General features: G+C 63.0%; 3 protein-coding genes across 3 annotated transcripts; all 3 read right to left on the bottom strand.

The window, feature by feature from the left end:
• Positions 1-146: 146 nt before the first annotated feature.
• Positions 147-6,379, bottom strand: QARS1 (glutaminyl-tRNA synthetase 1; the record flags this gene model as incomplete). The annotated part of the gene is made up of 24 exons (XM_083869692.1): positions 147-338; positions 441-566; positions 784-850; positions 1,044-1,171; positions 1,447-1,539; positions 1,921-2,025; positions 2,097-2,240; positions 2,318-2,405; positions 2,488-2,625; positions 2,754-2,846; positions 2,973-3,103; positions 3,184-3,292; positions 3,415-3,493; positions 3,614-3,713; positions 3,806-3,892; positions 4,098-4,183; positions 4,353-4,424; positions 4,529-4,586; positions 4,781-4,834; positions 5,055-5,119; positions 5,372-5,447; positions 5,553-5,662; positions 5,740-5,887; positions 6,230-6,379. 24 exons carry the CDS (start codon positions 6,377-6,379, stop codon positions 288-290), a joined length of 2,358 nt encoding a protein of 785 aa, XP_083725818.1. The 3' UTR covers positions 147-287.
• Positions 6,380-7,328: 949 nt separating this feature from the next.
• On the bottom strand, positions 7,329-9,861 carry LOC310913643 (epidermal differentiation-specific protein-like). Its single transcript, XM_083869249.1, has one exon. It carries the CDS (start codon positions 8,529-8,531, stop codon positions 7,473-7,475), a length of 1,059 nt encoding a protein of 352 aa, XP_083725375.1. The 5' UTR covers positions 8,532-9,861; the 3' UTR covers positions 7,329-7,472.
• Positions 9,862-9,981: 120 nt separating this feature from the next.
• SLC6A8 (solute carrier family 6 member 8) lies at positions 9,982-15,141 on the bottom strand. Its single transcript, XM_083869226.1, has 13 exons — positions 14,960-15,141; positions 14,482-14,613; positions 13,632-13,905; positions 13,420-13,552; positions 13,046-13,180; positions 12,852-12,955; positions 12,625-12,749; positions 12,433-12,545; positions 12,216-12,353; positions 11,803-11,905; positions 11,626-11,726; positions 11,242-11,412; positions 9,982-10,492 (listed from the first exon to the last, which is right to left on the bottom strand). The coding sequence occupies exons 1-13, from the start codon at positions 15,045-15,047 to the stop codon at positions 10,361-10,363; spliced, it is 1,749 nt and encodes a 582-aa protein (XP_083725352.1). The 5' UTR covers positions 15,048-15,141; the 3' UTR covers positions 9,982-10,360.
• Between the last annotated feature and the right edge of the window lie 535 nt (positions 15,142-15,676).

Raw genomic sequence — 15,676 nt, 5'->3', positions numbered from 1 at the left:
GAGAGGACGAGATTCTGTGTCCCCAGAACAAGGGAGACACCCCCCCCACACACACCACCAACCCAAGGCTTATCAAGGGGGCAAACCGGAGACCACCCCCACCCCAGGAGGACAGAACAGGAGGCAGTGACAGTGAAGGGACAGGGTTGTGACAGGGCTGTGATCTCTGTTTATTGAGGCGATGCTGGGGGGCACCCCAGGGGACTGCACCAAGGCACAGTGGCACTGGGGGTGTGCAATGACCCCCAAGGAAGCAACACCATGGTGGTGTAGAAGCAGCAGGTCCCTCAGGCCTTGCCAGGGTCCTCCTTGAGCGTCACCGTCCGGTTGAAGACCATCTGAGGAGAAACAGAGGGTCTGTTCATAGCCCCATGGCAGGCAGAGGGTGCCTGCAGAAGTGTGTGCAGGCTGCCTCACTGCCCCCATCCCACAGGGCTCACCTTCCCCTGCTCACTGTCGGGATCCACGGAGAAGTAGCCCAGGCGCTCAAACTGGAACTTGTCAAAGGGTCGAGCAGATTGGACAGAGCTGTCGACCAGGGCATTGTGCACCACACGCAGGGAGTCCTGGAAGGGGGGACAGCTCAGCCACCACCTCTACCCTTCTGTCCTCTCCACCCCTACCCTCTGCCCAGCTTCCCCCAGCTCCTTTCCCCCCCAAGACACAGTAAGGCCTTGCTCCAAGAGGGGTAGGGTGTACAGGGAAGTTGATGCCTCAGGACTGGGTGCAAGAAGTCCCCACTTTCCCCCCAGGCCCATAACCTCAGCTGCTGCCACTACTCACAGGGTTGAGGTCACTCAGAAAGCCACCAGGTACCTCCGATGGGTCTTCAGGATTTTTGTGCAAAAACCTGCCATGAGATAAGAGTCTTTTCCCACAGCTGCCAAATGAGGGGACATGGTGCCACTCACAGGACCTCTAGATCATCATCTTCCCCACTGAAGGTCTGTGCAGACCCCAGCAGGGCCTGCTGTTGTACAGCTGTGCTGCTGCTCCAGTACTGATAAGCTTGTGCTGGCCCTGGCTGGCAGCCGGATACTCACAGCCGCTCGTAGAGCCGCACTTCACAGGCCAGTGGCACCGACACCCAGTGGATGAAAGCTTTGGGCTTTTCTGCCACATCCGACTTGGTGCAGGTCACCTCCAGCTCAATGACACGCCCACTGACGTCCTGAGGGGGAGGAGACGAGCTAAGCTGTCAGTCGGCACTCTTACCCCATATTGCAGGCCCATGGCTGAACCCCCATCCCCACAGCTCGGGGACACCTTGTTCCCCACTGTGAGGTACATGGCAGGCAGAGAGCAGCCACACAGGCAACCTGAGCCCTCGCTGTGTCCAGAGCATCCAGCACGAGATGACCATTGCTCCTCTTCCCTGCTAGAGCATGGTCATGTCCTGACATTCCACAGCCCAACCTCATGTCACCAGTGCCCACATCCACGCACCTTGATGACATTCTGGACGGTGATGATGTAGCCAGTGTGGCGCAGCCCCACCGGCTGCCCGGGGGCCAGGCGCTTGTAGCCCTTGTCTGCCTCCTGTAAAAGAGTTCATGGCTGCATGAGGGGTTCCAGCATGGGCAGCAGGCCTCCCTCCAGCACATCTCTCTGCCCCCACTCCTGCCATCCCAGGGATCAGTGATCCTAAGGCTGTTTGAACTCCCATGTTGCTGTGGGACACTGCCATGGACAGGCCAGGTTGAGCACCATTGGTTGGACATGTCCTGGCCAGGCTGAGGGCAGCATTTGCCCAGTGCCTATCAGGGCTGCTGGCCCATTTTGCAGTCACAGTCAGGAGCTCAACACCTGCCTGTGACCTCTGTGTGCAGCACCAACACCACTTCCAGTGCTGCCAGGCTCCTGCTGCACAAGCTACAGCTCCAGGAGTGAGGGTAGTATAGTCCATTGGTCCTGGCTTACCTCCCTGAAGTCTGTCTCCTCAATGTAGACGGTCTGGTGGAAGGGCACTTTGTGAAAACCACGGCTCTCATCGGCTGGAAAGTTAGGCACAAGGACCTCCAGTGCCTGAGGAGAAAGAGGGCGTGAATGCTGATCTCGAGGAACCCCACTCCCACAACAGCCCATGGCAGTCTCACCTGTGGAGCAGGGAAGTTGGTGATGGTGACTTTGAGGGGCTCCAGAACAGCCATGGCACGGGGGGCATGCTCATTCAGCACCTCACGTGCACAAGCTTCCAGCAGATGCGGCTCCATTGTCGCCTGGGCCACTGTCACACCAACCTGAGGAACAGCATGATCTAACCACGCTGGCCAGAGGATGCAGCTACCTGCCCTGTCCCATCCTATCCAAAGCCTACCCGTGCACAAAAGTTGTTGATGGCCTCGGGCGGGAAGCCTCGCCGGCGCAGGGCTGTCAGCGTGAAGAGACGTGGGTCATCCCAGTCCCTGAGGAAACACCAGGGTGACCAGTGGAAAAACCAGGCATGCTCTGGGTGAGCCCCACCATGGCAGCTGGCCCTGCTCCTACCTCACAGCACCTGTCTCCACCAGCCGGATGATCTTCCTCTTGGAAACAACGGTGTAGAGCAGGTTCAGGCGCCCATATTCCCACTGCACAGGGCAGTAAACATCCAGAGCGTTGCACAGCCAGAAGTAGGAGGAGCGCCTGCAAGGGAGGTACAGGCACAGCCCAGCTCAGCTGCATGGACATGCTGCCCCCCAGCACCCTGACAGCCACCAGATGCTGCTCCCAGGTCTAGCTCAGCCCCGGGCCATCCCATGCACAGTGCTCACCTGGCCTGGAACTCCTTGGTGCAGAGGGAGTGCGTGATGTGCTCTATGGAGTCGCAGAGGCAGTGTGTGTAGTCGTAGGTGGGGTAGATGCACCTGCAAGGCAGACACAGTCAGCTCAGGGCAGAGCATGGTGCTGCTCCACTCCTGACACCTCCTCACTACCAGGAAATCCAGACCCACCCCCACCACATGTGCCAGGACATGGCAGGCCCTCCCTACCACTTGTCCCCAGTGCGGTGGTGTGGAGTGAACTTGACGCGGTAGGCAACAGGATCCATCTTCCCATCTTCCATCACCAGCTTCATCCTCAACGTGGCTTCCCCTTCCCCAAACTTGCCCTTTCTCATGTCCTGTGGAGAGGGAGGAAGCTGTCAGCTGAGCCGCAGATCCAGACCCACAGACACACAGCACCTGCCCCAGCCAAGAGTACCTCAAAGAGCAGGAGTGATTCCTCCACAGGCCGGTCCCGCCATGGCGAGGGTGGTGGATTGTGGCCCTTGATCTCCTCAACCTTCTGATGGCAGACATATGCCTGACCCCTACAGAGGGGAAATGCCATCACCAGACATGAGTGACCCACCCCTGGGGCAAGGGGGAGCCCTAGCCATGCTGCAGATCATCAACACCACCCTGGCACATTCCTACTGCCCCACATGCTCACCTGCGGATGAGCTCCAGGGCCCAGGTGTAGAGCTGGTCAAAGTAATCTGACGCATGTGTCACTGCATAAGGCTGGTAGCCTATGGGGATGGGTGAAACGGAACAGGTTGGAGGAACCCCAAAGGCCCAGCAGCAAGACCTGAATGCAGGGGTGTCCCTGGCACCTAGCTTGATCCTGCCCTCCTCATCCCGAGCCATACCCAGCCACTCCACCATCTCCCGGATGGCTGTGAAGTACTTCTCCTCCTCCTTCTCGGGGTTGGTGTCATCATAGCGCAAGAAACACACACCACCATTGGCCTGGGGATGAAGAGAAAGTGAGCAGGTGCTCCCTGAGGGACCACAGGGCCAGCCCAGGAGCCAAGCAGTGGAGAAAGGCAAGTGCTTTATACCTTGGCGTAGCCAAAGTTGAAGTTGATGGCCTTGGCATGGCCAATGTGCAGGATCCCATTAGGTTCAGGAGGGAAGCGTGTCCGTACCTGAAGAGACAAAGGGGACATTTCTGTCCTTCAACAGGAGACTTTTACCTTCTCTGACAGCAGTGACACCTTCATGATGCCCTGGCAATCCTGCAGAGCACCCTATGCTGCCTCTGGCTGTGCCCCCTGTGAGCTGCTTGTTCCCCACCCACCACAGCTGTGTCACTCTCACATGGAGCTGCTGGGCTGTGGGGCATGGCCTCACCTGCCCACCCGTGATTGCCAGGTGCTGCTTCAGCAGGGCCATAGTGTTGGGTGTCACCACGTAGCCCTCAGTCTTGTAGTTCTCTCCTGCAGGCAGAGGATGCTCAGGGCCATAGCACTGCCCTAACCATGCCAAGCCCAGCAGCCAGCAGGGAAGGACACAGGATCTGTCCAGTCCTCTGCAGCACGGAGAGCTGGGACCAGGCACAGAGCCAGTGGAATGGCCCCACATATGGCAGGGGCTCCTTGCACTCACCTGGCTTGTGGAACTTCAGGGCTTCTCCCCGCAGCTGCTCCAGCAGTGACTGTGTCTCTGCACCTATGTCACCTGCAGGGAGATGGGGCTGAGCTCCCTAATCACAGCTCCCAGGGCCCAGCTTGGAAGGAGGTCCAGCAGGAACTAAAGGGCTGGGGAAGAGGACAGTCTCTCACCATTCTCCACCACAGCCACCTTCTGTTTCTCTGCTGGGGCCAGACGGGCTTTTGCCACCTGCAGAGACCAGCACAGCATCCTGAGTGCCCAGTTGTAGGACATACCTTCTCCAGGCCCAGCCCACTGTCCCCAGTGCTCCCTCAGACCTGTATCCCATGGTGGCAGCTCAGCTCAGAGCAGCAATTTGCAATCCCGCCTGGACACTTTGCAAGAAAATACCACCCAAGTCTCCAGCCTTCCCTTCTCCTTACCTTTGGTTTCTTTTCCAGGTCAGCTTCTGTCTTTGGTCCAAGTAAATGCAGCACCTGAAGAAGAATGACACAGTCAAGAGTCAAAAAGGCTCCCTGTGTCCCAAGGCATGGAAGTGTCCTGTCCAGTCATCACTCTGCTCACCCTGCCTGCACATAGGTGGGGCAGGCTGTCCCCAGTACTGGGCCCTCTGGGGGACTGGCTGGCAGGTCCCACACCAGTTACAGCACACCCAAGGGACCACAGCAGCACCTGACACAGAAACCTCACACCCACCTGCAGGTCCACCTCATTCTTGATGGTCTTCCCGTCTGCCCACCGCAGCTGGTTCCGTGCCTCCCCTGTGGACAGGGCACCCCGTGGGCAAAGGGCAGGGTCCAAGCCCCGGGGGAGCTTCAGCCTGTGGCAGAATGCCACAACCTTTGCCCCAGGGCTGTCCCTGTTGCTGGACACTACGGCCCTGCCCGTGTGGGGGATCTAGCAGGACGACATCTCCCCATGGCAAAGGCTCTCAGGATTCAGGGGAGCAGACAGTGGCAGGGATGTGACAGCCACCAGCACCAGGCAGAGGCTGCCCTGGTATCACCACTCACCCATCAGCAGCCCCATGTTGAAGTGGTAGCGCTCTGCCAGCAGCTCTGCTCGGTGCTTGCTGATCACAGCCTCCACCTGGGAGCAGCACAGGGACACGGGGTGAGCGGGGCAGGCAGGAGCACAGCAGGAGCCAGCCCAGTGTCCCCTGTGCTGTCCCCACAGGGTCACAGCTCCACTCACCGCCTCTTCAATCTGCTCAGGGGTGATGCAGACCCCCACGCCACAAGCCCGCTCAAAGTCTGCCACGTCCAGGGGCTCCAAGGGGTGGCTCCTGACGTACTCCAGGGCAGCTGGGGACAGAGCAGGGGTGAGGAGCGGGGCCCTGGGGCCGGGCCCGGGGCGGGGAGGGGCCGGGGCCGCACGGTACCGCTGAGCTGCAGGTCGGTGAGGATCTCCCTGCGTGCGATGTAGTCGACCAGGAAGCCGAGGTGCTTTGGGTCCTTTAGGCGGGCGGCCGTGTTGTACAGAAGTGTCCCCGTGGCTTTGTCCAGCGCCGGGCCCAGCGCGCTCCGAGCCTGTCACCGCCCGGGGGAGCGTCAGGGCAGGACCGGGGCCGAGCCCCGGCGAACCGGCGGCATCGGGGCCGGAGAGGGACGGGGGAGTGCCAAGGGCCGAGGCCGCTCGGCGGGACAGGGGAAGCCAGGGAGTCCCGGGAAGGCTGAGATCGGGGGGTGACAGCGGGACCGCGGTGCAGATGTACCCAGGTGACACTGGGGATCGAGGTACCGGGTCGCGGGGTGACACCGGCACCGGGGTAGCGATTTCCCAGCGTGACCGGGTCCCGCGGTGACATCGTGGTGACGGGGTGCCGGGGATCGGGGACCGGGGACCAGGGTGCGGGCCCGCGGCGGACGCACCTGCAGCACAGCCCGGCGCAGCAGCGCGCTGAGTGCCCCGTTGCGCAGCGTCTCCCGCGCCTTGGCCTCGCTGAGCCCGATGCCGGTGAACAACCCCAGTACCTCCTCCGCCTCCTCCGCCGCCATCGCCGCCGCCGCCGCCGCCGCCATGCTGCCGCCTCCGCCCGGGGGCGGGTCCGCGCCCAGCCAACCGGCAGTGAGAGCGCTCCGTTTCGACCAATGGGAGAGGGGCACCGGCGCCGGCCGGGCCAATGAGCGTGCGGGAGGCGGGCTCAGCGCGCGGGCTGTTGCATCATTTAAAGAGACCGGCGACGGCGGCGGCCACGTGGGGGGCGGGGCTGGGGGCGGGCCCGGGGGGCGGAGCTCGTGTCAGGCCCCGCCCCCGGCGCCCCCGTCTCCCCGCGGTCGTGCCCGCGCCTCCGGAGTGCCCCGCGCGTGTCCGCCTGCCCCCACGGGCCCGTGGGATGCACCTGCGCAAAGTCCCGAGGTTGAGAGCGGGTCGCGGCCTCAGCACGGTTTATGCGAAGCCAGCCCGCCACGGTGTTCCCGGCTCCCCCGGGTCGTGTGTGGTCCCTTGGCCCCGCCAGCCCAGCGTCCGTTCTCTTCTCTCCTGCCCTGTCCCCTCGCTGCCCTGGTACGCCCCTCATCCCAGTGTTCCCAGGTTTCCCCAGCCCGGTGGAACTTCGGTTGTGTCAGCCCAGTGTCCTCCTGCCCGCGCCCCCCCACCCCCGGCCCGGTCTGATGTCTTGTCCAGTCTGGTGTCCCCAGCTCTCCCCTTTGCCCCGCCAGCTTCCCCAGCCTGGTATTCTATAGTTCTTCCGGTCCGGTGCCCCCCCAGCCCGATGTCTCTCCCCAGCCCGGGGTCCTCCACAACCTCACGTTTTCTGCCTCAGCCCGGGAGTCCCCACCCCAGCCCAATATTCCTCCCCCCAGCCCAATATTCCTCCACCCCAGCCCAATATTCCTCCCCCCAGCCCAATATTCCTTCCCCCCATCTTAGTGTCTCCTCTTAGCTCAGCGCCACCCTAGCCCAGTGTCCCATCCATGCAGACTCGACTGGTTCGGGAAGGGGGTTTATTGGAAATACTGGGTAGGGAAGCACTGGCAGGTCCTGCCAGCCAGAGCCACTGGACACAACCAGACAAGGCAGGTCCTGGCTCCTCCGTGGGCTGGAGTCAACGCTGGTGTCACAGTGAGTCGCACAGCACGGAGGGGACAGACATCGCTCAGCATCGGCACAGAGCTACAGCTCCATCCTGGCGCCAGGCACCGTGTCTGTCCCCTTGCTGGCCGCCTGCTCCCCGCCTGCAGCTGGCAGTGGCTTTAAGCTATAGCGGGCACTGACATTGGTACCCGAGACGCTGCGGTACTCGCCCATCTCCGTACGAACACTCTCATTCTGGGTGATGGTGAGCAGGACCGGGACGGAGAGCGTCACCTCCTTCCGAAGGATTTGGATGCTGAGCGCTGTGCGCGGGGGGATCTTGGCCGGCAGCTGCACCTCCACGCGCTGCCGCCGAGTGCTGCTTTCGCTGCGCCCTTTCTGCACCGTAAAGATGTTGGAGGCTTCCACGGTCAGCGTGAAGGAGAGCCCAGCCTTGAGGCTGGTGGCATTGCTGAAGTGGAAGCTCTGCCAGAGCGTGGTGCCGTACTCCCGGCTGCTGCTGGCCGCCAGCGCCTGCTCCGACTCGGTCTCGTTCACCCCCTCGATCTCATCCACCAGCACCTCCCGCTCCTCCTCCACCCGCTTCTGTTCCCAAAGGAGCCGTGCTGAGACCAGGGGCCGCCCAGGCCGTAGCGGGCGCAGGTGGGACAGCCGAGACTGAAAGTTCAGCTCCAGTTTGTAGTCAGCAAGATGCTCACCGGGCCATGCCAGGCAGTGCCAGCCCCCCCGGCCGGGATTCTGATAGAGCAGCCAGACACCCCGCTGCACCACGTGGGAGGCTACCCGGTCGTTGAAGTACCCGTACGCCAAGTTGGTCTCCTCTGTCACCACCTTGCAGGCACCTTTGAAGTTGGGGTGCTCGTAGAGGGTGATCTGGGGGTCCCCCAGCTCGTGGTGCACGAGGCGCAGCGCCGAGAAGCTGTTGGGCTGGTCCACAGAGGGGTACTCGCCCTCCTCAAAGGCGTGCGGCTCCCCCTCGTATTTGGGGTCTGTGTAGGCAATCCATGGCTGCCCCTCCACCTTCAGGGAAGCGATGCAGTTCCCAAAATCCAGCTCGTGCAGGTCAGGCACGTCGCAGGTGAACTCTCTGCTCAGCCCCTCAAAGTTGGCGCGCTCATACACCGTGATCCGGTTCATGGTGCTGCTCCTTGAGAGGGCACAACGTGGCTCACGTCCCCTCCTGTGGGGTCACCTCGGTGCTACAGGAGACCCGTGAGCAAAGCCCAGCCAGCAAAGGCAAACCTCAGCACCCCTTTAACTCTTGTCCTCTGCCTTTCCTTTGCCCACCTCCACCTGGTCCCCGCGCTCTCACCGTCTGTCCTGGCAACACCCCACAGCTGTGCCTTTTAGGAAGGGGTGGTGGGACCAGGGCGTGCTGCAGCACGAAGCGAAGGCGATGACAACGCTCGCCCCCACACCCTGCACCCAACCCTGTCCCCACTTTGGTGCTGGGGAGCCAGCCAGGCCTCGCACGGCAGTCGACACACTGGGCTGCCAGCCTGTCCCACAGACCAGCCCTGCCGGAAAGTCCTGCCGTGACCCAGGCACGTAAAACTTTGTCCTGAAGAGTCACCGCCAATTATCAGTGATGCTTCCGCCCTGCCCGTGCTAATTATAGTGTCTGTTGCCGGTGGGACAGGAACTGCTGGCTCACCCCAGTAGGGTGAGAGGGTATCGTGATGGGGCGAGCCAGCACCCTAAAACAAGAGCCTCTGGAACACTGGTGATCCCAGCAATTGCATATGGACACCTGGCATGGTGGGACTGCTCCAGGCCCGTCTCTGAGGATGGCTGGGGCAGATGGGGACACTTCTTCCCCCTTGTTGCTTTATGGGGTGGCCAAGACACTGCTGGGGTGGGATGCTGGGCACAGCAGGACGCTGATATCAAACCAAGGCATTGGAAGGCAGCCACTCCAAGCACAGCATGCTGGTGGTTTCCTCTGGGCTCCATGCAGGTTGCCATGGCATGAACTGCAGCTGGCCTCCCCAGGAGATACTGGTGTGGGGCATAGGGCATGTGCACTCCTTAGCTAGCACCCTGCTGAGACAGGGCTCAGGCAGCTCACGGGTTCTGGGGCAGGTTAAGCCTTTGATTTCTTCTGGCTACATGCCCAGGGGCTGCCTCATCCACTTGTCCACACATCCCTCACCAGCCCAGGGCTGTTCCCACGGCACACTGCATGGAGTGGGGAGCCACAAAGCTGATGCAAAAAGCTCCCAGTGAGGCACAGCTGAATCCTGACCCACCCCTTGGGGACAGTCAGTACCCTCAAAGCCTCTGGGCTATAATCTGCCTCTAGGGGCTGATAAGCAAGGCCTGCCCTGGCTGCATGGAGTCCACCAGTCCCCCAGGGGGTTGGTACAGCCTGCAGGCACCCACATCCTGTGGTGAAGAAGGATGGAGACCCCATAGCTCCAACAGCCTGGCCCCCACAAGTCACCCAAGAGAGGAATCCAGACATCCCTGAATTCTTGAATCCTATTCTCTTCAAACCCCTGTCCCCCAAAGGCCAGTGCCACCCCACGCCTTGCCCCTCAGTTGTCCGCTGCTAGTGCCCCGCTTCTCCTGCCTGCAGTGCCAGGACTGCCAGGGTCTCCCAGTTTATTGCCAGATGTCGGGGCGGTTGGGGTTACACCAGACAAACGCTACGGGAAGCAGTTAGTGAGTGGGGGGCCATGGGGGCCGCGGGCAGGGGCCAGGGCAGGGCTGTCCCACTCGCTCCCCCAGCCTGCGGCCTCCCTGCCATCTCCCCGGGCCGCCACGCTCCCCCGCGCTGGGGACCCCTCCTGTGCCCCGCGGCTGCCCTGGCTCCGTGGCCCCCAGCACCCCCCACCTCGCTGTGTTCACCCCCCTGCAGCGAGGCCGGCGGCCAGGGCGGCGCGGGGGGCCCGGGGCAGCGTGGGTGGGAGGCGGTGCTGGCATTATTGCTATGGCGGGCGGGAGCAGCGCGACCCTCCCCACGCTCAGATCACAGTCTCGAAGAGCGTCGCCTTCTCCTTGGGGGGCTCTGGGGCCAGCAGCTTGGCTTCTGCCTCTGGCGTCAGGTACTCCAGGTGGTGTTGGCCCCAGATTGGAGTGGTCAGGAGCTGCCAGCGCTGTGGGGACATCGTGTCAGCACCCAGGGACAACACTGGGACTGCCTGCACCCAGCTTGGCGAATTCCCCGCAATGCACAGAAATAGGAAAGGGATGGGACTTGGATGAGGGTGGAGGTGAGACTGGGACAGGGAAGGGATTGAAATGGATTGAGAAAGGGACAGAGATTGCATGGGGACAGGGATGGGAATGAGACACTGACAGGACTAAGATAGTGATGTCAGCAAGGATGGGGTTTGGGTAACACTGGGAGTGAGACAGCAAGGGATGGGCATCTGAAAGGAATGAGAGGAATGAAGACAGGAACAGGATTGGATGGGGGTGAGCCTAGGATGGGAAAAGGACTAAATGAGATTGAGAGAAGGACAGGAATTGCAAAGAGACAGTGATGGGGACAGGCACAGGATTTGGCTGCAACAGGGATAGGACTGAGACAGTAATGTTAAGCATCAGTGGGAATCAGGTAAGATTGGGAATGAGACAGTGATGGGGACAGGAATGGGATTTGGGTGGGAATGAGACAGAGATGAGATCAACGAGACAATGAGGACAGACACGTGATTTGGATGGGAATGAGTGATGAAAACAGGGATGGGACCTGGCTGTGGATGGGACTGAGATGGCAGTATGGATGGTGGAATTTGAATAGGACCGGGATTGGACCAGTGACAGGACTAAGAGGCAGACAACCATGGCTGAGGATGCGGCAGGGACAGAGGCAGGAGTGATCCCGCTGCACCGCCCTCACCTCGCGCAAGGAGCCTTTGCAGCGCAGGAGCTTGTAGATAACAGTGCAGGGGATGCAGAGCATGGAGGAGAGTGCCAGGACCCAGCCGATGGCGTCCCCCCACCACGGGTACACATATGTCTTATTGTATGTCAGCGGCTTGTAGTTCACCACGTGGAACACAAAGATGCCCTGGGGGGAGAGGGGAAGGTGAGGTCCCGCGGGGCAGGGAGCTGGTGGTCCCCAGCCCCAAGGCGTGTCACCGCCGTAGCCCCCGAGGTGCACATTCGCCCCACGGCCGTGACACGCGTGTGCCCACAGCGGCCGCCGGGGGGCGCTCAGCGCCTGCGGCACAGCCGGGGGCGGTGGCACACGCGTGTCCCCACGCGCGGTGGCCTTGCTCACCACGCAGACCAGCGGTGTCACCACAGCCCAGCACCACTTCATGACCGGCAGGGGCCGGTAGCCGATCATACGGGCCACGTCGTCCATAAAGCGGTCGGCACCTGCAGGGAGGAGGGCGTCAGCTGGGGCACTTGTGTCCCCCGTTGTGTCCCCCTCCCCGTGCCCCCCTTGCCTCACCATAGACCCAGGCAATGACCACGCACTCCCAGAAAGCCTGCCACAGCAGCGTGATCCCGCTGGCCGAGTAGTTGTCAAAGAGCTGGAATACGTACATGCCGCCCTGCCAGGAAGGTGCCCGTGTCACCAGCTTTGTGCTGGCTGCCTCGCACACCGCCACACTGGCAGTCATAGCCTTGCCAGCCACCAGTACCCTGCCTGCCACGGACACCCTGCATGCCATGGGCACCTGGCTCCCACAGCACCCCTATGCCACAGAGACCCCCATGCCATGGGCAGCTCCACTGACACGATGGCAGCAACCCCAGTGACCTTCCACACCACAGTGGGACCCCATGGGAGGTGATGCCCCAGGAACAGGCGCAGGTAGCCAGTGTGGGGCTGGCCGGCAGTGTCCCTGCTGTGTCCCCCACCTGTGTGACCATGGAGAGGTCAATGAGGCAGCAGATAATGCAGCAGAGCGCAGCGGTGAGCTCACGGCGCAGCGAGCCAGCCCCCGGCTGGGGGAACAGGTCCAGGATGCCCGTGATGAAACCCTCGACACCGACAAACTGTGGCACAAAGCAGGGCTCAGTGGGGACGTGCCACCCATCCTCTCCCTATTCCCCGTCTCCCTGGTTGTCACAGCACCTGGCTGTCCAGCCCCAGCACGAGGAGCATGACGAAAAAGAGCGTGGCCCACAGGGGAGACAAGGGCATCAGCGTCACAGCTTTGGGGTAGGCGATGAAAGCCAGCCCAGGACCTGCAGGAGACTGGGGTCAGAGATGCCACTCAAAGGGTGACATAGAAGTCACAGTTGGCACCCACTGCCCATCACTCACCAGACTCGGCCACCTTGGAGATGTCCACGCCTTGCTCAGAGGCCATGAAGCCGAGCACGGAGAAGACAACGAAGCCGGCAAAGAAGCTGGTGCAGCTGTTGATCACAGCCAGGATGTAGGCATCCCTGTGGACACAGCATCTAAGGAAGTGCTGGGGGGCACTGGGGGACGCACCACGGGGCCACTGGGACACACCAGGGGATTGCCTGCAGCTGGCACAGCCCTACCTGTAGCAGTTGTTGTGGAAGCGGTTGTAGCTGCCCAGTGCAGTCAGGGCGCCCAGCCCGATGGCGTAGGAGAAGAAGACCTGGGTGCCAGCATCAATCCAGACCTGGAATGTGAGGGAGGTGTCAGGGGGTGATGGGGGTGCCAGGTTGGTGTCTAGCACCCAACTCCCTGGTGCCCTCACCACTGCCCTCACCTGTGCCTCAACCAGCTTGGACCAGTCAGGTTTCAGGTAGTAGATGATGCCGCCCAGTGCGCCAGGCAGTGTTACTCCGTGGACCAGGAGCAGGATGAGGACCACATATGGGAAGAGTGCCGTGAAGTAGACAATCTGAAGAGCAGTACACGGCCATGAGAACTCCCAGGCCAGGCTTCTATGTCACGTGCCACAGGTGTCCCAGAAGGACCAGAGCTTGAGAATGTCCCCAGCAGCTGCTAGCACCCCCTGGACACGGGCCTCCCACCCCTGTGGGCTGCGGCACAGAAGGGCAGGAGCCAGCAGTGCCACATGTTGCAGTCCCGTTCTCTCATGCCAGTAGCTCTGATCCATGTTCCCCCTGCCAGCATTACCTTCCCAGTTGACTTGACACCCTTCCAGATGCAGAAGTAGACAACGATCCAGGTGGTAAGCAAGCAGAGAATCATCTGCCAGTTCATCTCCCCTGGCTCGCTGAGGCCCCCAGAGAGACGCAGCACCTTGTTCCTGCAGAGTAGGGCTGTGCTGAGCACCAGCAGGACACCCCCAGCCCCAGACGACACCCTCCTGTGGTTCCCACACTCACTCCCAAAACTCAATGACAGGTGAGCGCTTATTGGTCATGTCGGCGCAGCTGAAGTTGGAGGTCCAAGTGCTGGCAGTGGCATTAATGCTGACATTGTAGCACAGGTCCGGGTTGAAGAGCTCCGTGCACTGCTCCGTGTTCCAGGAGTGGCCACAGGTGGCCCAGGGCAGGGTGTCCGTCAGTGAATGCACCAGGTAAAAGAGCCCCCAGACTAAGATCATGATGTAGTAGGAGTTGCAGAAGAAGACGATCACCATAGAGGCCAGGCCTAAACCTGTGGCACGGGGAAGATCAGAGCCCGCAGGCACCTGTGGGCATCCGGCAGCCAGCATGGAGTGGGAAGTGGGGTGTTGTAGGGATGGGTGAGGACAGTGGAGAACTGACAGGGAGAGGACAGGGAAAGCTGGCAGCCCTGGACAGGACAGGGGAGAGCTGGTGGGAATGGGACAGCGAAGCTGGCAGCCCCAGGCAGGACAGGACAGGGTGGGGACAGCTGGCAGCGTGGCACAGGACCAGGGGGGAGCCGGCAAGACACCTCTGAGGTGGGGCTCCAGCAGCCGCCCGCGATCCAGCAGCATGCAGGCAGGCAGCCACAGGGGCAGGCAAGGCAGGCAGGGGAGCACAGGGTGCTATGGGGCACAGGTGCAGGCAGCTGCCATCCTTGGCCGCGGCATAGGGCGGCAGTGGGACGCGGGCAAGGTGCAGGGGAGCAGGCAGGGCGTGGGCAGGGTGCTGCCAGCCCCAGCAGGCTGCGGGCAGCCAAGGCACAGTCAGGGTGCAGGCAGGGTGCCGGGGGCCCCGGGCAGGGTGCAGGGGCCAGGGAAAGGGTGTAGGCAGGGCACGGCGTTACCCTTGAAGAGGGGGGCGATGTTCCAGGCGGCGATGCCCCCCTGCTTCATGAACTGTCCCAGGGCCACCTCCAAGAAGAAGATGGGGATGCCGCCCACGAAGACGATGAGCAGGTAGGGGATGAGGAAGACGCCTGGGGTCGGGAGCAGGGGGCCGGCTCAGCCGCCGCCGTCCCCCCGACCCCCCCTTTTGCTCCCCCCCTTCTCCGCGCCGCCCGCCCGGACGCAGCGAATGGCAAAGGCGTCTCCGCGCCCTCCCCTCGCCGCGCTGTAGGTCAGCGCGGGCAGGTAGCGGGGGGCTCCCACGACCCCCCGCCCCGTGACTCCGGAGCCCCGCAGGGTGGCCCACGGGCCCCTGGAAAGCGCAGGGCGAGCTGACCCAGCGTGGGGCGCTCCCCGGGCACACACTCCGGGGCGGGAAGGGGGTGCCCCCCGCGCCGCGATGTGCACCCCCGGGCGTGGGGCGGGCGTGAGGCTCACCTCCGCCGTTCTTGTAGCACAGGTAGGGGAAGCGCCAGACGTTGCCCAGCCCCACGGCGAAGCCCACGCAGGACATGATGAAATCCATCTGCCGGGTCCATGTCTCCCGCTCGGGGACGGCCTCTTTGGGGGGACCGGGGGGTCGCACCAGCGGTGCCGTCACCGTTCGCTCCTCGCCCGCCGTGGGGGGCTCCGCGCCCTCCGCCCCGCCGGGGCCTTCTGCCGACACGGGGTGAGTGGGGATGCCCACGCCGCCGTCACGCGCGCCCGTGGGGGCGCGGAGGGGGGGGGACAGCGCCTCCCCCCCCGCGCGCCCCTCTCCGCGCGTAGGGGCGTGACGTCAGATGTCAGGCCGGCGCGTGACGTCACAATGCAGAGCGGTGACTCACCCCGCGGCGGCGGGAGGGGGCGCGCCGCGGTCGCGCGTGGCCGTGGGCCCCCCTCTCCCCCTCCCCAAGCTCATCCCTTCCCGGCGCTCCCCGCTTACCGGAGCCCGCGGGGGCAGCGGCGGCCGCGGCTGCGGCGGCGGCGGCGTCGCGTCGCGGGGCGTCGGGCGGCTGCGGGGCGGCCGTGTCGGTGGGGACGGGGGGCATGTCGCGGGGGGCCGGGGAGCGGGGGCGGGTCGGGGGCGGCTCCGTGGCCGAGGGGGGGCTCAGAAGCAATCCACGAAGCACTTGAAGGTGAGTCGGAAGAACCTCATTGAGGGCGGCGGGGCGC

This window comes from Zosterops lateralis, assembly GCF_965231275.1.
Source record: "Zosterops lateralis genome assembly, chromosome: 11".
NCBI classification, from domain to species: domain Eukaryota; kingdom Metazoa; phylum Chordata; class Aves; order Passeriformes; family Zosteropidae; genus Zosterops; species Zosterops lateralis.
Note: the sequence above shows the minus strand (reverse complement) of the source record. Positions and strands in the feature narration are given on the sequence as shown.

What these genes read in the sequence shown, in the direction of transcription:
- LOC310913643 (XM_083869249.1), bottom strand. Translation starts at nt 8,531, where the DNA reads ATGAACCGGATCACGGTGTATGAGCGCGCCAACTTTGAGGGGCTGAGC.
- SLC6A8 (XM_083869226.1), bottom strand. Translation starts at nt 15,047, where the DNA reads ATGGATTTCATCATGTCCTGCGTGGGCTTCGCCGTGGGGCTGGGCAAC. An exon ending in GTGTCAAGTCAACTGGGAAG is followed by an intron (nt 13,181 to 13,419) that starts GTAATGCTGGCA and finishes ACTGCTCTTCAG; the next exon opens with ATTGTCTACTTCACGGCACT. An exon ending in TTCCACAACAACTGCTACAG is followed by an intron (nt 12,750 to 12,851) that starts GTAGGGCTGTGC and finishes CTGTGTCCACAG; the next exon opens with GGATGCCTACATCCTGGCTG.